Source organism: Colius striatus, chromosome 9 (genome assembly GCF_028858725.1).
Source record: "Colius striatus isolate bColStr4 chromosome 9, bColStr4.1.hap1, whole genome shotgun sequence".
In the NCBI taxonomy this organism is placed as follows: Eukaryota; Metazoa; Chordata; class Aves; order Coliiformes; family Coliidae; genus Colius; species Colius striatus.
The window spans coordinates 34397908-34422156 of NC_084767.1; the positions used below are offsets into that span (position 1 = coordinate 34397908).

The 24249-nt window shown below is 38.5% G+C and overlaps 1 protein-coding gene across 1 annotated transcript; it reads right to left on the bottom strand.

Moving 5' to 3' along the window:
- Window positions 1-3111: 3111 nt before the first annotated feature.
- Window positions 3112-23583, bottom strand: MPP4 (MAGUK p55 scaffold protein 4). Its single transcript, XM_010199137.2, has 21 exons — window positions 23529-23583; window positions 21360-21481; window positions 20347-20424; window positions 19559-19639; window positions 18922-19053; window positions 18172-18253; window positions 17229-17314; window positions 16724-16795; window positions 15791-15987; window positions 14660-14724; window positions 13852-13869; window positions 12975-13013; window positions 12824-12844; window positions 11598-11612; window positions 10102-10143; window positions 9245-9415; window positions 8283-8363; window positions 7244-7337; window positions 6329-6437; window positions 4510-4644; window positions 3112-3530 (listed from the first exon to the last, which is right to left on the bottom strand). The coding sequence occupies exons 1-21, from the start codon at window positions 23560-23562 to the stop codon at window positions 3339-3341; spliced, it is 1866 nt and encodes a 621-aa protein (XP_010197439.1). The 5' UTR covers window positions 23563-23583; the 3' UTR covers window positions 3112-3338.
- Between the last annotated feature and the right edge of the window lie 666 nt (window positions 23584-24249).

The following is a 24249-nucleotide window of genomic DNA, read 5'->3' on the forward strand; positions in this document are numbered from 1 at the left end:
AATAAAGTAGCTATTTGTCTGGAACTTTTAAAAGGGTTTACCTTTCAGACTGTTAAAACTGAGGTAATATAGCAAAATTTCTCAGCCTACGGAAGACTTTAAAATGCTCTGTACTCTTTGTAAAGGGTTCTGGGACAAAAAATTAGCAAGAAAAAGAATTAATTTTAAAGACGTTATGACTACTCAGATGTTTATTAAACTTATTTATCTTAATTTCATTACTTTTAAAAATACTGCAGTACAGAACCATGATCAGTTCCACAGAATTAACTGATTTTACCTGGGCACTGGAGGGAGGGCACGAGGCGGGCACTGAAAGAGAAGCGAGAAACAAAAGTCAACTTCTGTCAGTGTGAAATTACGTCTCAGAAAAAAGCTATTTCCAGATATGGTCAGAACACACCACGTACATTTTTGCTTCATATGCCTCTTAAATAGCTAGAAGTTCCTGATGGGAGTGTAACATCAAAGTGATATGCACCTCACTGCATTCAGGACACGTACCTAACAGCTGTGTGTGAGGCACTGCTTGCATTTCAACTTCAATAATTTTCACTTTTCATGTAAGGTACTGCTTTCACTGGAAAGCTTATCAGTTGTTCCATTTAAATGTCAAAATACTGCAAAAATATGTGCATCGCATATGCTTAGACAGTGTACAGTGCAAGCTGAGTATTTTCTGTTAATGAAGTTGTAAATTCTGAACAACAGTAAAAGCAATAAAACAAAATAAGCTTATATATGAAAAGACCTTTAAATATGATAAACCATTAATTTTTATATCATTTTGAAAATACTTACCAGCAGGTCAAACACCTAAAAACACCTAAAATTGTCTCTTGCCCTTTCTGTCCATCTAGAAAAAGGAAGACAGCTAACTTTCAGAGTTTATATGCTGTAATTATTTTGAAAGAGTACACACGAAAAGCTGTTGCCCACGCTCCAAAAATCCAGTTGCTCTCAGCAATAAAAAAGGCTGTAAGACTGGTATGATTCAAGGATCCACAAACTTACCACTTGTTTCTTTCCCATATCATGTAAAGCTGTTCCCTGAAAGAGGCACTGTGAACTTGTCTATGCTCCCTCACGCTGCTCGCGCTGAACCTCAGCTAATGCTGAACTAAAAATAAGGTTCTGGCAGCCAGGATTAGCTGGACATGAGCTGTCCTGCCCCCAGGTCAGGGCCCTGCACTACTCCCACCTGAAAGAATAGCAGTTTGTTCCATGGTAGCCAACATTACTTGGGCTGAAAAACCCTTAACTCCATACGTTGGTACAGGCTCCAGAGAGCAAGTTTTACTTTGGTTTGTTTTACTGAATCAAATGAGACATCCTGTGCAAGGAAGGCTTGGAGGATTAGGCCTCAAATCTCTTGCTTGGAGTTGGGCCATGCTGAAGACTGACAGCAAGTGCCACCTGCATAGGAAGAGAGGAGTACACTCCTAAGTGGCCTCCAGCAAACTGGTCCATACAGGTGCACCATAAGGGAGAAAAAACGATAAAGGTCAGAGTTCATTGCTTTTATTATTTCCCACATTCCTATGGCAATACTTGTTAAATGTTAAGAGTGGCTGATACTTTAAAAATCTAAAATCAAAAAAACCCCTAAAAGCTCACAAAATCCCCTTTATCCTGCCTGTGCAGGAACTACTTGAACCCCTGAGGGTCCGTCCATCCAAGGATGTGGAGCAGAAAATGCATCACTGGTAAGCAGGGCTGTGTGGAAGACCACCTAGCAGATGTACTTACTCCTAAGTGCAGTGAGCGAAGGTGCACCCCTAGACCTCCGAGGTGGTACCGAGGGGGCAGTGACACAGAACTCGAGAGTTTGAAAACCAGTCTTTACAGATTTAAAGCTTTTCATCCCTCTGTCTTTGTATCTATGTATGTATCTATCTATCTATCAACTTGAGCACCCCGCAAAGGATGAGCAGAAGCGTGCGACCCTCTGGCCGGCCCTCAGCTCCGGGGTGTCCGCGCCCACGTCGAGCTGCAGCTCCGCCGCCCTGGCAGCGATTACTGCCGCTGCTGGCCACAGGACACCGCTGCAGCGACAGCGGACCGAGATCTCGCCGCCAGCGCCAGCAACCGGGCGGCCGGGGCTGCAGCTCCCCGCGCCCTGACGCCCTCCAGAGCCGCCCCCGCCCGTCCCGGCCTCGCCGCGCCCTCACCGCGCCGGGGCCCGCCCGCCGCGCCGCCATTGCCGCAGCCGCCGCTGGTCGCCCGGGCACCGCGGGGAGGAGCCGGCGCTCGCTGCCGCCCCGTGTGGCCGGCGGGGGCTGGGGCAGGCCGGCTGGGACTGGGGTCTGACCGGCGGCTGCGCGTTCTCTCCGGCGCCTGGAGCAGCAGAGCGAGCTCGTCCCGGCGGCTCGGAAGGCTTGGGCCGGGGAGCGAGAAAAGGAAACGCACGTCAGGGAAAACCGAGATTTCTAGGCTCCAGTAACGTGTAGCTACAGACACAATTTGCGGCATAAAGATACACACAGTAAATAGAAAGGAGAAAAGAGAAGGCAGAAACTAAACGGGATAAAATTTTGTTCCAGCACAAAGGTACACAACTCTAGTGACAGTATCTTCTGTTTTCAGGTGATGATTTTCTTCCAAGATGAGGAAGGCCAACAGAGTAATCATCTTGTGTTCCTCCGAGGGCAAGACAGTTGGTAGGAGAGGTGAAGACAGACCAATATGTTTGCCACAAACAGCACTTTTCACAAGGCTAGGGTAGAGCAGGCATAGAGCAACAGGAAAAAGGGGTTTCTGACTTTATTTCCCCCTTTGGGAAATCCACATTCTGTCAGTTTTCAGTCATGTGAGTTGAGGGAACAGAAGTAGTAATACAGCTGTAGTGTGAAGATAACAGTGGTTTCTAGGGTCATTTTTTATTGGTCCTACCAAAAAAGGTAAAAAGGATAAGCAGCAAACAACTGCCTTCATAAAGAACAGGCTTTGCTCAAAGACATTAACTGTGTATCATTTGTAGGTAAGGCTTTCAGAATGTACAGGTAATGGACTATAACAAAAAGGAAAGGACTTTTCTGTATCTATATCTATGACTAAATTATGCAGATAACATGCAATAAAATAGATTTTTATTTATTATGTAATTGAGCACTCACAATATCTCCTTTTTTATACAAAAAAAGTCCACACAACTGTAACATAAAAAGCTGATGAGCTACACAGAACATAGTATGATTATATCTCCTGTAGCAGCTTCTTTCCTAATCCTCTTCCAAATCCCTCACATACAAAGATAAATTCTTGCAATCCTGACATTAGGATTAATCTCAAAGTAAAACATAATCTGTAATCTTTCTGAAGCTGCCTGCTGCTCAGAATTACGGCTGAGTGTCTGAGCATATCCATGTTGCAGGGACCCACTGGGGCTCGTCCTGTGCATGATGGACTGCAGACAGCAGCTGCGCCGAGGCTTCTTGTAAATTGTCATTCACAATCACTCGATCAAAGAACTGACCAAATTGAGCTTCCATTTTCTTAGCTGAATCTTCCATCTCCTGTAAATCTTCTTCCTGTGATAGACAGAGGAGGTCTGTAAAGCCTTAGTTTTGTGGAGAGAAGCATACCTGCTGGGCAGCTGCAGGACACCTTGAGCTGTGCAAACGAGGGCACTGGAGAGTACCAGCCTGCTTTATTTCATTTAGTGTGCTACAGTGCTTCACCTGCTTCAGTTCCAGTCTCTAACAGCTGGCTGCCATATCCTTTCCAAGGAAAGGGCTTGTCTCAGCATGCACCATTTGTCCTCATAAGGTTATTCAGCTGATGAGTGTTGGGAGAGAATATTAAGGACTGGAAGGCAAATCCACTAACATTTCTGTTCTCATTCCCCACTTTAGTTTATGTCCCCAGTGTTTGTGTTTCTTTCTGCCATAGCAATCATGATTCATTTCCATATACAGTTATGGACTGAGGTCTCCAAAATTTTAAGATGCTAAACTTGATTACGATTTGTATGGAAAGAATTCTGGCAATACACTAGACCCATTGTAAGTAAGAGATATGCATTTCCTATGAGCAGAACTTGTGTTTTGTCTACAGAACTTAGTATAGAACTGATATTGATTCCATCATTAAATGTATGTGAAATAAAACATTCTTAACTTACAAAAAATGTTTTATTAAATTACTGAATGAAGTGAATTCCTGGTATTTTGATGCAAATGGTAAATGTGTTGATTCAGATCTTGTCATAAGACAGTTAATTGAAAGAAAAATATACCAAATAGCCTTTCTGAAGACATTTTGAGGGAAATTGCCTCAATCCCGTAAGTAAAAATTAGAACACTTCTGCTTCAAAGCAAATTTGGAGGGGTAAAAAAAAAAAAATCCCAACAAACCAAACAGAAAAAGTCAAGAATAACTTAGATTTGATCCTATAGACACAATAGTCTTTTATAAAAAGAGTTAATGTATAACATAACAGAATGCATTATGTTCTAAACACAGAATCCCAGAATAGTAAACTGAATCTCTTCTATTCCCAAATCTCACCTTGAATTTCATGTTCACATAATAATCTGTAAGGATTCGCGCATTCTTACGAGTCTGCCTCATGCAGCTTATGCTGGATGGCTTGATGAATATAATGTAGGGCTTTAATTCATGAGTCCGGGCTACTTGTATGCCCTGCCAAGTGTAAAAAGAAGTTAAAGAATTGCAAGTGTATTCATTCCAGTTTTGCTCCAGCTGTTTCTGTGCTGTTATCTCCAGACCTACTAGTAAGCTTTTTTCACGTATATCTACTTTACAATTACCTAGACCAGCCATTGTTAAGCAACTGTAGCACAGCAGTCACTTAATTCTGCTTGATAATCTTGTTAGGAGATGCTTTCAACTGCAGTGCATGACTGGACATTATCACATTAACAAATCTTTACAGTCATCAATGAAGGTTAATCTGTTTTGGTTTTTTTTTTTTTATTTCTGGGAAGCTACCTTGGGAAAAAGTACACTTTTATTGCTTCATATTGGAAGAAAGTATCCTGCTGTTTGAAATCTTTGTGCTGTTTAACATTCCCTGATGTTAATAAGCATGTTTAAACTACTGCAGAAGAGTATAGAGAGAACTAGAAGAAAACCATGGCCAAAAAAAAAAAAAAAAAAAGCATGGCATGTAAGTTTGGCCAAGCCAGTAGATTTATCCCAAAAGTTATCCTTTAAACTCATACCCTAAAAAAACTGATAGTGGCACATCTGCTCAGGTATCAAAGTTACATTTTCTCTCATCTTCTCTCTTTTGTTTAGGACAAGTGTAGCAGAAGGAACCCAAGGATGGTTTTAGATCTGAAATGAAGACTAAAGTATGGCCTAATCTGCCCCTTACAGCAGTTTAGATTTTGAGTAGTATCCCACAAGTCATGTAACTTCTATTTTGAACAGCACAAACTGCTGCTGACCTAAGGCTCCAACTACACTTGCTCTACATAATTGGAGGGAAGTCTCTAACAGTTACTGACCTATGGTATCTGTTTCTAATTTGAGTTAGAAGAGGTGCTGAAACCCAGTAACCTAAACAGCTCCTAAGTACTAAATCTGAAAGTTGTTCAGAGAAATTCAGTAACATTTTGCTGCTCACAGCTTTAAGCTTTAATATTTAAAAACTCAGACCTTTTGTAGCCTTATCTTCATAAGCAAATTCAGATTAGCATGGCAAGTATTACTGAAAATGTTAGAGGTAATACAAGTAATTAATAAAGATATATCAGAATGCAAAGGTTGCATTCAAAGTGTTATTGCAATGCCCAGTATCCGAGCACCTGGTAATCACACAAACATTTGAAGTGCCAGTGTCTGCCAGGGCTTATGTGCATGCTGCCCTTTCTCATACAATAAAGATTTCCAAACTGTGGTCCCTGAGTGGTCTACGCAGCAAGCACTTGATGATGTAGTTGGTCGTGTGCACCAGCTGTTGCTTCTTCTGAAGAGAAATCAATGCTTGATACAGTTTCCTACTTTTGCTCAATTACTTTAGCTGTTGCCGCTTTTACCAAAGGGTAAAGCACTCTAACAGGGCTTGGAAGAGGAGGAAACCCCATGCAACAGTCTCTGCATGAAAGAATAATCCTTGCTTTAAGCAAGTATGACAACTTGTTTCTGTACATGAAACAAATGAGCTGTATTGATCTGTATATACTTGTCACTATAGTATCCCTTCCAAGACACATTCAAAAGAATAATAAAGTACCATGAGCTGAAGCGAAAAAACAGGGTAAAACATCTAATGCTGTTCCAATAGCTCAAAAATGTAGAGACAGTTACTTTTCCTTCCACAAGAGAAAAATTCTAGATTCCCTGCCCCTTTACAACTCACCTGTGGTTCTAAATCTATTACACAGATCTTCCCTTCATCGAGGACTGTTTGCACTGCATCAATACTGGTGCCATACAAATACCCTTTGTATTCCCCATATTCCAGCATTCTGCAACAGCAGCGAGGAAGAAGGAAATGAAAGAGCAGTTGAGTCTCAAAATGTTCTGTTTAAAGCCAAAATCTTCAAATGTAATCCAATGATCAAGACTGAACAATGATAAGACACAGTGAACACTGATGAACAACCTCTGTGTTAGCTTTTCCCCACTACACTGGGCACAAAATCAGAACCATTACAGTTTGATATCTCCAAAGCATGCATTTTTTGCTTATCTTGTTGTCACAAATTATGTGTTTAGAGGTTCTGATTGTAATGATAAAATGCTTGCCATTTACATTGTATAAATAACTGGCTAAATCAGAAGAGCTGAAAGCACTTGGTACAGCTCATGGAGTGTAGCTTCTGGTCTGTCTGAGAAGGAATATTGATGCCTAGAAAGGAACAAATACTTTTTAGCCTTTACAGTTGGGCTGCTGACGTGGAGATGTCATCACTGCAGAGATTCTGCAATGGAGTTGTACATGAACAGGTCTGACTCAATGCTCAATTTTAGGAAGCCATCCTGTTTCCAGGAGAATTGAACTCTAACTTACAAGCACATCAAGTAAGCTCAGGTCTGGAGGTCCACTTGCTTTTAGAAGGATTCTGAGATAAATTGTAGAAGAGTTTATTTACAACTGCACACACACAGTTTTTGAAACAATGGGCTCAAATAATTGGGCCTAAATTTCCACCAAATGGAACAGTAAGTATGAGTGGAGGTGCCCAGGCTTGGGACCTAACTACAAGACTGTCTTTTCTTGCATGATGTTACATTTTAAGTAAGCAGAGTGGAATTTGTCTCTCCTACTTACCTGTGGCTGTACACCATGTTTTCAAAAGTTTCCTTTGACACGTAGTGATATTCACGGCCATTCATTTCATAGCTCTTCTGAACACGAGTCGTGTCTGAAAGGACACATACACACCCAAAAAATAGGTGCAAGCAAATTCGTGTAATTTTATAAATGAAAATGAGACAACTTCCATGAAGGACTATAACTCAGCATTTTCCTAAGTAATAAAATTAATTGTTTCTACATGAATAATTCAGAGCAAAAGCCTTGTCTACTCTACTGGTTGCCCTGTGGTAATACACTGAAAATTAGCAAAGCAAATGTGTATTTCTTGGAATGTAAGAAGAATGGTTTAATCCAAATATCTATGACTCAAACCAGTCAGGAACTGCTTTGGAACAGGATGCACAACTATTTTTAATCAATTTTATCTCAGAAGAGTTAAGTTCATTTGGAAACATCCTACAACAAGCCTTCCCATATTTGCACTTTCTTCAGATCTGGGATCTCAAGCACAAAAGAATTCCTCAGTTCTCAGCCAGCCTCAGATTTCAAAGTTTCCTGTTTGGTTTTCCAAATCACAAGAACCAAATAAGCACAAGTAGGAATCATTTCAGTTATTATGTCAGAAATTAAGCTGTGTAATTCTCATCTTAGACTAGAAGGCTAATAAGGAAAGCTGCAAAGCCTATTAAGCACCAACTTTTGTTGCCTCCATTCTCATATCTGATCACTTAAACACTATGAGCTTACAATATCCCTAAGGAACATTCTTATTTTTAAATCTAGGAAAAGCAAACATCAAGATTAAACAAAATCACACAGATAATCTACTGCTATGTAAAGCTACAGTGGTTTCAAGAGCTGCAGCTACCTTTGGCTGATTTACCAAAATAGAGAGAAAGATACTATTTTAATAAAAGCAAATGATTCTGGCTTCCAGTAGAGCTGAAAACCTGGCCATACAGGAACTGCACAAAGGCAAGATGGAGGTATTTAACACTTTGTAATCACATTTGAAGGAGATACCAGGGGAAAAAGGAAGAACATTACATACGAGGTATGGCACTTTGAAACTCTCTTGGGTTACTTGCAATAAGCCTTCGCCTTAGCTCATTGACACCAACTCCTGCAGGACCTGATAAGTTGGAAAAGCAACTAATGTTACTGACAGTGGCCCTTTTCAAATGCACACTCCCCATATTCTAACACATTGCACACAAACAAATGAAATGGAAATAAGTTCCCCCAAAAGTGTACCAGAAATGACTGAAGCATCTTGATTGATCCAGGCTACAAATCACTTTCCAGCCTTATAGATGTACCTGGAGGCAACTCGGTGATATAATTTTAAAAGAAAAAAATCATCATCAAATACTTCAAAAGGACAATGGGTTTGCCTTTGCCCAGTTTCCTTCACCATAGAATCATTGGACACTGCAGAATAACAGCTTCCTTTCAGATGCTGTCATTAAAGACTACTACTTGTGGGCCTGTAGAACGTTGAATGCAATACTTTCCATAACAAGCATTAGTAAAGGTGCCTTTTTAACTGCCCATGATTAAGATTTTTCTAGTTTAACTTTAAACATTCTTCTTCTCATTGGCATGTCCATGCATTTAACACTGGCCACAGAAATGTCTCCATGTAACGATGTTTTCTAGGTAGTTACAAATATTTTCTCCTTGCTTTCTGGACTTGTCTCAATTGAATAAAAAACTGAACCATTTCACTAATCAAATCTATTCCCAAACAACATTCATAACCACGTGGCTTCTTCTAAAGACTTTAATAATAATAGTAATAACAATAATAAACAACATTTACTATCTCAAGCAAAGAACATGATACATACATTAAACTTCAAAACCAATTGATAATCATTCTAGAAATGCTGCTTGGAGAGCTCCCTGCACAGTCTGCAACTGCTGCAATCAGTGGATCAGGTCACAACTGGTTCTTTCCTCATCTCTTGTACAGGTTGCAAAACGTGCATGAGAAGCTAATTAAACTCTTACCCACTAGTATAATGAGTCTGTTCCTGTCTGCTGGGTGCCTCTGGTACCTAACCACCTCTTCATAGGGAGCTGCAAGAGCGCTGTAGCAGCTGCTGGGGCAGCGCATGTAGCATGACTGTTGGTTGGCCCAGGATTTCCTGCGACACAGACGCATGCTCCTGCGGAAACCAGCTGGAACAGGCAAAGATATCAGTACTAGAAAACACATACAGGCAGCTAATTCTTTACAGTACCTCTTTCTAAGTCACACAACATACTGGTTTTTTAGCTTTTTGCAGGGTGAAAGCTAGTGAATTTCAGTGGTGTACTTGGTCTGTCGGCTTAGTAGAACCTCTGAGCATTACAAGACAGCAAACGAGGAGGTCAAGTCTCACTGAAAGTCACCTGAAAATTAGCCCAGAATTAAAGATCCCCAAAAGATCTCCAAAACAAGCCAAAGGAGAAGTTTCTGGCCACATAAAGCATCACTGAGAAACAGGTCAACTGTTTGTTGAAAGTGTAGCTGGTTCATTGTCCTGAAGCAAATCTGGAAAATTTGCTCCACAGATGACAGACGTCATCGTGCTCAGAAAAATTAATAATTTCCTACAGTATGTCAGAGAAGTAAGGGAAATCTTGACAGTCAGTCAAGTTAAAGTAGTTGTGGCCAGGTCTCAGAAGAAACATAACAGGAAGAGATTTAAATGGAGACAACAAACATTTAGAGGAAAGTAACTTCTTGAGGTTTGTAAAACAGAACAAGTAAATTTAATTCACTAAGACTTCTGATGAAATAAAGAACAAAGCATTTAACTTCAGACAAGCAGTTCATCCAGATTAAGCCCCAAACATCTTACTTATCTTTAGTCACTGCATACCAATAAAGACCCGTTGACCAAATTCACCAAATTCTTCATCTTCTAGAATATGAAGAACAAATACTCATGAAGTTAAAAAAAAGAACAGCAAAAGTTTAAGAGCTAGATGGCTAACAATTATTGCTAATCACAAATGAAAAATAATGCTTAATCTAACTAAAAAAAGCACAATACTCCATAATAGGAAATATTAAAATATTTCCCATGACTAATTCAAAGGACCAATATTTCTTTAAAAGAAAAATTCAACTTAAAAAGTCTTAGTATTTTCTTAATTAGATTTGAAACTTCACATTTTATGTGTTTCATTCCCAAGATAACTAGATGCCAGAAAACATTTTGGAATACTTATAGTGAAAAAGCCTCCATACAATTTAAGCTTTTCAGGTGAAACCTAGCATACAAGAAAGCCTTAGTTATCACATCACAATAAACAAGTCCATAGCTCAAAATCAGAAATTAAAAAATTACAACTCAGCTTCTGGCTAATGGCAAGCTTGGAAAATAAAAGGCTTTTGCTCACATCTTTCAGGCAGAAGGAAGACTAAATTTTATTATTTCTTTCTAATCATCTTTGGATCAGTGATATCTGTGCTCCAGCATCCCAGACTAATCTGTTTCCTCTGGTTCTTTTTTTCCCCCCCCCCCCTCTTTCTCGTGCTATGGAGGCTTAACCATTCAGGTTTTAAAATTAATCTCTCCTGTAAGACTCAAATATCAATTTCCCAATAGATCAACACTATAGAAACTAATCCTTTAGAAACTATTTTATAACAGTGATTTGAAAATATGCAATTAAAGGGAAAAAATGGAGTAGCAACATTTAGATTCCTTTTCTAAAAGAACTTCTAATTTTCCTCTAATCATGTACATAGTTATCCAGATCTATATTTTCTTTATTTAGGCCTTGTTAAAGCAAGAATAAGATACAGAAGACATAGGTCTATCTTTAAAGGCAGTAATTGTTACAAGGCAAGAACAGTATTTTCATTTGCAAAGCATGAAATGTATTGTCTTTTAGCTCTAGGTTCTTTGACAGTTCTCATAAATGTGGAGCTATCAAAACAAAATTAAATGCATCTTACTCTTCTTTCACATCTATATACATTTTGCCATTTGTTCCTTTAAAATACAGTTTTATTCCTACACTTCTACATGTACTAACATGTACATCTTTGTTTATGACTGTAGAAAAATCTACTTGGCACAAAACTGCTCATTGAGAGCAGAGTTCAGAGTACACCTCAGCTGTCATATGCCTGTATTATTTCTACTTTCAGGCTTTTTGAGCTGTCATTCAAATATTTTTTTAGCATTTCTGCTTTATCTACCCTCCGTTCTTTGTTATTGAGTGCAGTGTGGAACCCTACAGGGATCAAACAATTCAGCTACAAGATATTGTATGAGGAGTTGTAGTTCCTGGTAATGCAATAAACACGGATAAATCCTAATAGATTACTGCTTACAGGAGACAGGGAGAAAAAAGTTAGTGTTACCTTCTTTAAGCTCCTCTGCACATTCAGGTAGAGACAGACATAGTACAATTAGTTTTGAGAAGACAGTCTATACTAAGATTAAAAAAAAAAAAAAAAATCCAGCCAGCATCATCCAATGCATTTAGGAAATAGGTGTTGCAGGCCTTAAATCTAAAATATATCTGTTTGAGCATGAATTCTCAGTTCCCAAAGAATGAGAAACTCAGCTACGGCATCTATCTCACCGTTGTATTTGCAAAATACATCATGTGGACGTTTGACTACTGTTTTAAGTAAAACATAGGATACCAAATGTTTGCACCTTCTCTGACTGGATACATCAGAGAGCTGACCCAGCACTGAGTAGTGGATAGTACTGGCAAAAGTAATGCCCAAGTGCCGTTCTCAAACATTTTAGCTTGCAAACAAAAGACTACCCTGTTGACCTGCTGGTTCTGTTCTGTCTTTGGCATTGATTGAGATGTGGAAAAGAATGAGCCACCTGCGATAGGAGAGTAAGAGCCTTGTGGAGTAGAGCAAGTGTAAAGTGGAATGACATTTTCTCTACAAGATTACTACTGTGAAACTTCTTGTTTGAGGTATTTAGTAGATTTATTTTAGTGGGAGCATTATGTATTTTAGAAGACTTATTTTAGACGACTTAAGTTTTGCAGAACTCTGAATATGCTGTTCCCTAAAAAATCCAACCCCCAAGGCAGCTTGCTTTAAAAAAGCACTGACTGGTTGTATGTCTTATATATAATTTCTTCATTTTATAAAGACATCTTTATTGGTGTGCCAGTGATGCACACCATCAGGAATCCAGAACAAAGCTCCTCTTTACCACATCAACTCCCATAGACACTGAGGATTCGAGTCTCTGTTACTCTAAGAAATCCAATTATCTGGTGACATCAATGAGCTCCTGCTGTCACAGCTTGCACGGATATGGCAGACAAGGATTTGATAAACAGATCCAGTACTCATGCCCCAGAAGAAACACTCCCACTTGTGAGGTAACAGGACAAGGTAAGGATTCCTTACTAGTAAGGAATCAGAGAGTGAGAGGAAGACTTAAGGGAACAGGATTTTCCATAATGGGTTTTCAAGCCAGAATGGCTTCTAAAGCTAAAATAGCATTTTGGGTATTGACACGTGCTTGTTTCTAAGGCACTTGATTGTCTCTCTACATCCTTCATGAAGCAGAACAATAGCAAGGGATTTGAAGTCAGGACCGAGGAACTTACCAGACTCAAATGTTTCTTCATCTTGGTTAGTAATCCAGGTAGCAAAGATACCAAAATAATTTCACAATTTAATTTATCCAGGAAACAAAACTAGGCTTTAACCAGCTACTACCTTGAAGGAAATAGAATAATCTCAAGTGAATTCAATTACCTGTTTCGACACACTTCTCATCGATCTGCATGTCATCCTCTACAGATAAACATAAAGGGAAAAAACCAAAAACAAACAAAAACTAAACTCAGAAAAACACTGGAGAGCAAGAAGTCTTACACATCTTACAAGACTGAACTCAGACATCAGAAAGAAAATACTTGAAGCTTAGATATCTTTAAAGATTTTAACCGTTAACTCCAACTTACTGACATTCCCTGTCTTTAGTGAGCAAAAGGCTCCTCTTAAACTTGTGCTCTTAAGGGCTTGTGGCAGAGGCAAACACATCTAACTTGTATTCTCCTTTTAAAATAATAAAAGGTTGAACGTGACTATCGCACTGTTCATTGCCCATTTATTATTATAACAATATAATTTTCCACTCTCTCTCTTCTTTCTTTTGTTTTTTAAAAGCGTGGATCATTCCAACGTGCCTCTCTCAAGGACAGTGTTTTGTTTGGTTGATTTTAATTTTATTTTTACCAGGGAAAAGGGAAAAAAGAGAGATTTTTTCAGTTCTCTCTCCATGGCCTGACCATACCAATTTCACATCCCCCTCAAATGGCAGAGAAAGAGGGAGTGGAAAAGAGAAAATGTAATTTTTCCTTCCTCAAAGCAACCTACCCAAACTGTTGGTTCCCTACCAGACAAAGTAAAAGTTTAAGCTACGCATTAAGGTAAGCTTCTACTATTTCAAGTGAAAAAAACACTTGATTTCAATTATGCTAAGCACACAGAATGCCAAGAACTTTGTTTCTTTTGCATATATTTACCAAACTGCCTTATTTCTGACAACTTTTTTAAAAGCTTGTAAAACCATGTGCTATATTGATTCCAAGTACAGGAACACAACGTTGCAAGGTACTATATCTCCTACCTTCTTCCACAGTGCTTACTGCCCATGGCATATCCATTGAAGCGGTTAAAATGCAATAAAATGATGGTGAAAGAAAAGCCTCAACTAACAAACACAACAATTAGTGCAAGAAGAATCCTAGGTAGTGAAACACAATTAATCTGGGAGCTATCACAAGAGAAAAAAATAATTTTATACTAGTATAAACAATCATAAAAGAAAATGGGGAGAGAGAAAGCAGGAAGAACGTTCTTTGTCTGGGAGTAATTGTATGTTTACTGAAAAGTTGGCAGAGGATAATGTTTCTGGATTGGCATCACAAATACACTCCTGGGCAGCACAGGAGTATATTATCCTAATGCCTCAAGGAAAATAAGTTCTATCTTTCCCTCAATAGTTTAGAAGACATAGACACATTCTAGAGATATCACAGGGCATCTTCTAGTGCAGAACTGTTACCTGTGTCCCTGGAAAGCCAGGCCAGTACAAATGTCACCTCAAGACTTCTTCACACCCAATTCTCCTAGAGAGAACCAGCTCTCCTAGAGAGCTCCTAGATCTTACAGGCTTCAGAAGCTGAATTCACAGCTTTGCTCACATTCAGACCCTAAGTACAACATCCAACCACCACTGTCAGCACTCCAGGTATCACTGCCATTAAGTATTTGTTTTCCTGGGGATAGTTAACACATTTCTAAGGTTATAGTATGGCTCCAGAAACAATGCCGTTGAATGAAACTGAATTGTATGAGCTTCTATTTCAGTATCCCTGTAAAAAGAGATAAGACCTTTCTTTCGTGCTCTACCATTCAAGTAACTTTTCACTCACACATTGATGATTTGAGACAGAGGTGAGGTTGGAGAGGCTGAGACCACCAGAATTCTCGTTGTTTCCTACATAGAAATAAATTTATATAGTTAAAGAAACAAACAGTCCACAAACACATTATGTGCCAGTCAGATTCACTACTTACACGAGGTCAATCAGCGCTGAACTGACAGAAGACACCAAGAGTGCAAACCATCTGCAAAGCCCAGAAAGCAAGCCAACGTGCTATCAGCATTATTTAAAGACAATTTTCAAATCAGCAGCCCAGAAGTGTTTGCAGTATTTTAGGTTTATATATAAGGACAGGAAGATAAGCCCTACTGTGGTCGAGACTCCTGGAAGTAGAAGAATATGCTACTGCTACAGGTAGGAGTACTACTGCCTCAGTTACTACATAGAGCTTCTTGCTTGCAGCCTCAGTCGCAACTTTCATTATACTGACCACAGATAAGTTTACATAGAGTACAAACTGAAGTTTATGATCTGCAATTGCATGGTCTCACTTTCCTGTACTCTGGTTCTGAAAGCATGGTTTGTAAAAATGATGGGCAACATATGCAGAAAACAATAGGCAAGGGATTCTTGTTCTTCCTTGAGTTTTTGAGGGATTTTTGGGTGGTTTTTTTTCCTTTGAGGTTGTTTTCTTTTTTTCTCCTTTCTTTTAATCTGGCATACTGATTTGTGACCAAAAGTGAAGGGGTCATACAAACCTCATATGACATTCTTTAAAAAAAACCTCCACTTTCTCCTGATACAGCTATGCCCTTATACTATGCAGTTAGTATCACACTCTTTTCCCCCACTTATTTTACATTATAGATGATGGTTCAAAACAACTGAAGACATTAATTTCCACCTATCTTTCAGCTGCTACAGTCCATCGGAGGTCTACCTAGAGATTAGGCAACTGCTGCAAACTTCTTAGACATCAAATTAAGATGCTAGAGATGCTTTCACAAACTTGTTCTTATATAGGTACTGTTACAGGAAAGAGATTAAGAAGCTGGAGAACAGAAAGAACATAAGGAAGATATGTTTCTCAGATGTCACTGAATCACACTGCTATAGAACTTATTAAAATTAACTGGCTATTTTTTTAACCTGAAATCAGAAAGTTTACACCTTCTTTACCTTTTAAGAAGATGATTTGAGGGTATAAGTCCAGCACAGGCACTGAGATCTGAAACTTTCCTGGCCTGCCACCAGAAAGCATCATTCTGGTCCACAATCTGGAGTATTTCACCCTTCTTAAAAGGCAAACCTGCATCAGCGCATGGTATGGCAGGATCTTGCAAGGGACAGTAATCTGCCATTGCTCGCACATACAGCTGGTAAAGAAAATGTACAAGAGGAAGCCATGTTTAGAACAGATAAAACATGAGCTTTATAATCACAGGGCCAGATTACTGCTACTATTTAAGTCTATTCATGATGAGGCCAAGATTTGAAAACCAGACCAAGTTTAAACCCTATCTGCTCCTTGCAGGAGGAAAAAAAAATCATCTTGTAAATTTTGAGAAGAATTTACCTTCAACCTGTAGATCACTCTGAAACAGTCTTTATTACCTTTAACACAGCTACATTTCAGCTTACTATCTTTTCTGCTTCAGCAACAGCATATTGATGCTGGCAGGTGTTGGGAGGATGGGGCGAGTCTGTTTTCAGCAGTGCCCAGTCACAGGACAAGGTGTAACAGACACAAGCTGGAGCACAGGAAGGTACACTTGAACATGAGCAAAAGCTTTAATGTGAGGGAGCCCTGGCACAGGCTGCCCAGGGAAGGTGTGGAGTCTCCTTCTCTGGAGGTTTTCAAAACCTGCCTGGATGTGTTCCTGTGCGATCTGATTGAGAGGAACCTGCTTTAGAGGGGGGGTTGGACCGGATGATCTCTAGAAGTCCCTTCCAACCCCTACCCTTATGTTAGCTGAGAGGCAGCCATAAAGGTAAGTGACACTTGAAGGATTGCAAGAAACCTCCGAGCAACACTATTTCTTTGTATCACAGCATTAGACATTGTTGGTGTAACTTTGCAGTAACAATCTAGAAAAATAGAATGTCTCTTACTGTTGTTTGGTTGCTGACAGGTCGATCAGAAACTGGAATTAATTTGAACATAATTGTTCCCTGAGACAGGGCCTGAAAATGATCAGAAAAAGATTATAATATGACTGGTATTCAACACAAATACGAGCTTAACACAGCATGGCTTTAAGGTTACCGTAATGACTCCATTACAAATAGAATTTAGACAGAGTCAGTGTGAGCATATTGTGTTTTTTTTCAAAAGGAAACTCAAGAATGAAACTTCAGTGTCTTGCCAAGTATTTTTAATTCCATGAAATCTATGTTTCATTATAAATCTATAAAATTTCAACATTAATTCATACCAAACTTTTTACTGAAATCTAACTTACACCAGCAGCAGGGTGTGGTTAAAGAAGTGACATAAAGAGAGAAGGGAACTATCTAAATACAAAAATATAAATAGCTTTAACATCATTCAAAAAACCAGTATACAGTTCCTCTTAAGGTATAAAGTGGAAAAAATATATTTAAAAAAACCCAATACCAGAATAGTAATAACTTGCTCAGGCTCCAGACCCTCAACAGGAACTCCATTTACTTCCACCAGTTTGTCTCCAGCATACAGCAACCCTATACCAAAAACAAGGATAAAATCAGCAGCAGGAGTTCTATCACAGTGTGGATTGTCTTGGGCAGGTGAGGCAGGGACACATAGATACACCAGAGGTTTGAAAGTCAGCATTAAAAGTTCCCACACCCCAAGTGTACAGGAAGGCATTTTGGATTTAGGCTGTATTGCCCCTGGACAGGACTGCAGACTTCTATGGGCTACAAGAAGCTCACATGCTTCAATTTGCTTGTTTCCTCACATCTCCCCCATACAACATGTTTACAATTTATTGATGATCTGCCTGCGAAGTAGCAGAAATATTTAAATACAGATCCATTTCCCAAAGTAATTTCTGAACCTAGTCTAGCTAAACCCAGTCTTTTAATGGACCATGAGACTTGGAATCAGACCCTTAAAAATTCCAGGTGCAGTGAGAGGTCTTGGAACTCCTCCTTGTCCAAGTCTTCACAGTATTGTTTACTTTTACATTTTCCTTCAGCTTAATTAAAAAGTTAAACTAGGAGCAGAAACAGCTATTTTCTATAGTTTGGCTTTTCTTGTCTATACAAAGGCCAGAAAATACTAAAAGGAACTACTTGATAAAGATTACAGTTCAATTTTACTTCTCATGTTTTAGTTGCATTTTCTAAGGTATGTGGAATACATTCAATTCTAGGATGACAAAGTAGTAACATTTCCAAGGAAACTCCTTGGAAGATTGCTTTGCAAGTAATGCTACCAAAGTGTTCAGTAGGCTAGCGTACATCTGCTTGCTCTATATTGAAAGAATAATTGTAGAAGTTAAGCTATTATCTTACTTGAAATATCTTATTTTGAATTCAATTTTTGGTATTGCTTTATTTCAAATGACACATACCACTTCGGTCTGCAAGCCCACCATGGATCACACGGGCAACTGTTATGTCACCTGTTATTTCATGGCGCTTAATTGTAGCACCCTGGCAAATAAAAACAAAGAAAAAAACCACACTATTCACTGAAAAACCCCAGTAAGTTTCCTTTCACATCACAAATCTTATCTTTGCAGTGACAAAAAGGCAGTGAAAGGTACAGCCTTTTAAACACCACACAGATCTAGCCATAACATAGCATTATTGGCTCCAAGTCCTTCAATGCCTTCCACCTTCCATCATACCAAAAAAAAAACCTCATTGTCTGACTGTAAGAAATCATATCTATAAAAAACATTACAGCCATCTTTTCTTAAAGCAGATGAAGCTATACCATGCTTTCTGCTTACAAGCACAAATGATTTCTGGAGAACCTTTCAGAGTCTTTCCTTCCTTCCTCAGCATTTTGGCCAAGGAAATAGTTCTCAATCCAATCTGAACTTTCATTATATGAGATAAAAAACATCTGCCACATGTTCAGATCCTGGGCAGACAAGGCCCTGGAATAACCTGCTCTGGTTGTACCCATAGAGAGCAGGGCCAGATGATTGCCCAAAGCCTTTTCAACCTCAACAACTCTTGTTATTCTCTAAAAACTGGACAAGAATGTACATCATTTGTGACACTCCTGAAAATAAACCAATACGCATTTGATGCATGATATTAATACTGATGTAAGTTTAAGTAATTTGACAGACATTAGAAAGCTCCCTCACCAGAGGCTGGTTGTTTTTCACTAGGCAGACAATCCTCATAGCTTCCTCATTTTCAGGTATGTTGTCTGGCAGTGGTGGGAGAATTGGTTCAAAATCTTTCAGGGCCACAGTATCATGAGCAGATAGCAAGGCCTGTTACAAACAAAACCAAGCATATCAAGCAGCACATCAGCAAAGGCCATATAGCACAACAGCTTTAAACAGTGACTAGTCAGAAAACAGACATCAGTGAGTAAATTCCTATGCTAACATATATCACTTTCACACATTAATATTTTGTTCTTTTCACCTGGAAATTCAAACTGTGACATGAAGTTTTAAGAACAGTTCCTCTCTCTGCTTCTTCTGAAAAACTAGGTAAAGAATGCAGGTTCTGCATTTACAAGGAAAATTTGGTTTTATACGTCTGCATCAACTACTCAGAATTTAACCCTGTAAGAAATGTCTCTCAAACATAGCCTTTAAATAAATGCAGCCCACTGCTGGTACTTCAGATACACAGTCCACATCTGATTTCACAACTATGTTAGTTTACAATTAGGAAACTCTGTCTCTTCTGGTTCTTGTGAACAGCTGGCCATTTCCACTGCAGAGAGTTCCACAAGCAAACCATTTTTTCTCCTTATGCAGGACTTGCCTTTAAGTGTGGTGCACGCAGTAGTCGTCTTAGCTCTTTGATCTGTCCAGATGGAGGGGCTTCACGCAATAACTCTATCACCTGATAAATATAAGTGAGAAAGCACAGACTGGTTACGCAGGACAATTAATTTAGAAAACTCTGATTTGAATTTAGAGAAATATGGTATGGTGAGACTATTAAGCCCTCCCCACATAACTTGGAGCATATCCATACAGTTTGCTCTAGAATGGGACACTATGACCACATCTGTACAACACTCACCCAGGTTTAATTTAGTTGAGGCACAGTGCCATGTGCACTGAATTATCTTTTTTCCTATGCCACAACTGACTTGATCACTAGTGTGATTTTTGCCACTTAGTCATTAACTCTTTCACTAATTCAGAAATTGAAGAATTCATCAGCTGATTAGAAAATCAAAAAAAAACCCTTTTAAAAATCCTCATGTCAGACTGCATGACTGTAGCCATAGCACTAAACCATGCAGTTACATGGAAAGATAAATACATGGCCAATGGTTAATCCAGATCATGTATGTGTTCATAGCAGTGGCCAAGGATCACATTGTCTAGTGACCACAGCTGTAGGCTTTTCTCATCCCTCCTCTGTTAACACAGGAAGAGTTATCTGGTAGTTTGACAGATGTGCAAGGAGAGAATCTTTCAAGTTTATGTAGCATACTCAGATCTGAGACACAAAACAAATATCAGCATTCTTATTTACACAGAAGTTGACTAATTTGGTATGAGTAAAGAATGCTATCCAGCATGTAGGCACAGTCTTACCTCACGATTCAATGCACGTGCCTGCAGTGTGACAGGAACTGGTCTTCTCCCAAGGTAGTGTTGGAGGCATTCATAAATCTGTTGCATGCCATGACAGACAATGCAATGATGACATGACTTCTTCACACAATTATCCAGATACATACACAATGTACAATGGATAATATTATGTTTCTAGGAATTTCTCCATCCAGCTAAAGCCAAAGAGCTTGCAAGCTCATTCCTTAATGTCTAATGCATCTGTAATTGAGTCTATAACTCCTCATCTTTCCATATTATTATCCAGCTAGCCAGTTATGCAGTAGCTTTGAGTTTTCCAGCAAGAGAAGTTGATTACACAGATCAGTAGCCTGATAACGTCAATTCTCTGACTTGTAACTTGTTTCCTTCCTCTATTGCAGGTATAATTATAACCAAGTAAATTAAACTTAAAACAAAATAAACTGTTGTATTTAAAATTCTCTTACAGACATTCTCATCCACCTTAAGTTCTTCTTTCATAAGTCTGAATATTTTAAAAACCCTTGTTAGAGGAAAAGCAGAATTTGTGCAGAATTTGTCTCTGATCCAATTCTGCTCAAGAGAAACAACAGCCCAAATTCTGTTCTATAACAACATAAAACCTTTTTACTATACATCAGATCAGTGTGGGCAAAACCAAAAAATGAGATTTCAGAAGCATTCACACCAAAAAAGCAGGACACATGGCAAGACAGAGATTTAAGAATACAAAAGACAGTGCGGTGTTCAGCCTGTCTCCATCCTTTCAGCTTTAATACAGACATGTAAAATAGAAGAGCTTTTATGTCTAGGATATTATGAAAGAGATTTTTTTTTTCTTTAAAGCAAAAGTGGTTTTGTTCACCTTGATTGCTGATGTCAGGACTGACATTAGGATTATCAGCAGAGTGTAAATCAGCATTTATTGTCCTGATATGGCAAGATAAAGTAGCTCTCCCCTAAGAGATTGCTCTCCAGGAAACTTTTGCCTTCACAGATGAATATTACTTTACCTTTAAAAGTGCTTGCAGCCAGCGAGATCTGAGCAGGTCATATAACATGCCAACGCCATTGACATCTCTTTTACAAAGCAAACTCAGTTCTTGTAGCACTAGAGTCAGAACATGAGATACACCTGAGTCCAAGAAACAGAAAAGCGCAAGATACTTCAGGACAAATAGAAGACCAAGCAAAGCCAAACTGTGATTGAGGCCTTTAAAATTGACCGAGGCCTTTAAAATTGAGGCCTTCCCTCAATATATACTTCCAAGAAATGTACTCATTTCCTGGCTGCTTTGCTTATTTCCTGCAGTCAACTCTGTTGCCTAAGGGTTTTGTTTTATTTTATGTTATTAACCAGCAGAGTTTGGTCAATACCAGAAATTTTCAACTAACCTATGAGAAAAACACACGGGGAATCTCACATGTATCAGTCTAAGTTCAAGTTTGCATCTCCTACTAAGAAGAGGTAAACATTAAAAAATATTGCTTTATTCATTTACAGCCTTTTTTTTTTGGATGACTCATTCTCTGGGCCAGGGATCATTTCTTTTTCTCCATTCGAGACACATAAACATTTTGGAGAATATCCCTCATGAAAATGCAAATTCCTGCCAAATAAATACCACTGTCACAGACTCCTACAACACATCCCAGGAAGGAGGGAGAAACAATCTTACTAATACAAGCAGCACTTAATCTGTTAGTAATAGAATTCTAATACAGTGGAAAACTGAAAAATCCATTGTCTTACTAAAATCTCGAGGAGGCAGAAGCTAGGAGGTAACAAATAGATATTACACAATGTCAGGCTTAGGTACAAACTGGATTTTTTTTGAGTGCATGGCATTGAATTTTACCTCAGAAATGACAAAAGATCACTTCTGATATGTGAAGCTCTTTCCAAGAAACACAATGCTTATATCAGCAGCAATACCATACCAAATGCAGGAATTTGATTTAAAGCTATAAGAGTTCTTAAAGAGACTGTAAGAGTTGGATGTCTGACTCCCACTGCAAGTCAAAAGAAAGTAAGTTCTCAACTCTTGTGTATTTCGGTAAGTGCAAGCTGTCTGCTTTTTAGCACCAAAGTAATCACACAATATGGTTGTAGTTGGAGATGTTCCTTTATATTTGTTTACCACATTAAACTTGGCAAGTTTAAATGAGTAATACAGTAATACAAGACCAATGTTGAAATAAAAACAAGATGGCAGAGTTTCTGAAGTTATGTCAAAATAATAATTTCTTAAAACTAAAGCTCATCCAGCATACCCAGAATAGTCACATACTCTGCTGCAGACAATATCATCAGTAGCTATCACCCAGTCAGCGCAGTTAAACATGGAAACTCTTCTTTACTTACTTATGTCTTGAGAACAATTTTTATAGCCATAGACAGTTAATTGTTAACTGTATCAGCTCTAGACCTTGATGTTACCAACACTTAAATGAGATCTATCTTCAACTTCAGGTTCAATGAGGTATTTTCCTTACTCATGAATTTATACAGGTACTTGTCTGCTAAATTTTGCAGATGGAACTTTTGACTCAATCGTCAGGCAGAATTATTGAGTAACAGAACTGGGAAATACTGGAAACATACCTCATTATCAGAAGAATCATGTTACAAGAACAATAAACTCAGTGAACCTTGACTGGAAGCCACAGAGGAAAATATCTCCCAAAATACAGTTTTCTTAAAAGGATTCTATGCCACAGGGACTTCAGAACATTATTTTGAGTGGAGATGCTTTTGCAGATCTTTTCCTCATTACTGGTTGCCTCTTTTTGAGAGGACCTGTACTACTTATTTTCTAGAATGCTATCCCTACGTCAAACTGGGCTCAAATACTCCAGATGTCGCAGAAATCTCCAAATTAGAGAAAATAATTTCTTTAAGCAAAAAACCCCAACCAAACCTCTTAGTTATTAGTCATTCTTGATAGAGCTGCTGAGACCCTTGACTTTATAAGCCAGAAACAAATGCCAGCTATTTTGACGCTCTCTAAATCAATTCCATACCAACACTAAAAATAAAGAATAATTTCTGTTATTAAATAGCAATACTTCTAGACATGTTGATCTCTCTCAAGAGTCCATAGAAGAGTTGCAAAGACCACAGAATAAAATTTTTTCTCAATTTTTTTTCTCTTTGAGAGAGATGCAGAAATGAAGAGTACCGTTTTCTTGACTGCAAACGGTTGGCACCTCCATCTTTTCCTTTGTTCAAGGAGATTCCACTCACTTCTTGGAGTACTGCATTCACATCAAGTGGGTTTCACAAAGCTAGATGCTGAACTAGGGAAGATTACATTCATGTCAGAATACAGTCAGGTCATATAGATTGATAAACAAGCAGAATATATAAGAATGAGGACAACCATTCATATTTCACGTGCACAACATGTTGTAAGCATAAATTAAATGCACAAGTCCCATCTGTACACTCAGTTATTCATCAACATCTAAAATACAGATAGATGGATCTCAAATGCAACATGACATTTTATTTCCTTCATAAAATTGTCATTAGCTTGCTTCATTAAGCCATCTAAAATAGCAAGCTTCTTGGTACCTATTCTCTTCACTGGCTATTTAAGTGCATTGCTGTGCAAAGTTATATTTTTTTCCACCTCCAAGACTTTTAAAGCTTGTTTTACATCAATATCATTTGGGAAAACAATAATATTCAACAATATATCACATTTCATTCCTCTTGTTATTGACACTATTAAAATGGAATTACTCTGGAGTTTCTACTGAATTTTCATTGAAAAAACCCATTATTTTGCAAAAAAGGCATCCCTTTTTCTATCACTTTTACAATTTAAGTCTTTAAATGATTTGTTCCACAAAGATTAAATGATTTTCCTCTATTTCCTCATAGTGAATTAAAACACA

What these genes read in the sequence shown, in the direction of transcription:
- MPP4 (XM_010199137.2), bottom strand. Translation starts at nt 23,562, where the DNA reads ATGGAGGTGCCAACCGTTTGCAGTCAAGAAAACG. An exon ending in TGAAAAACAACCAGCCTCTG is followed by an intron (nt 18,254 to 18,921) that starts GTGAGGGAGCTT and finishes TTTATTTGCCAG; the next exon opens with GGTGCTACAATTAAGCGCCA. An exon ending in TCAAATCATCTTCTTAAAAG is followed by an intron (nt 14,725 to 15,790) that starts GTAAAGAAGGTG and finishes ATTTCTATGTAG; the next exon opens with GAAACAACGAGAATTCTGGT.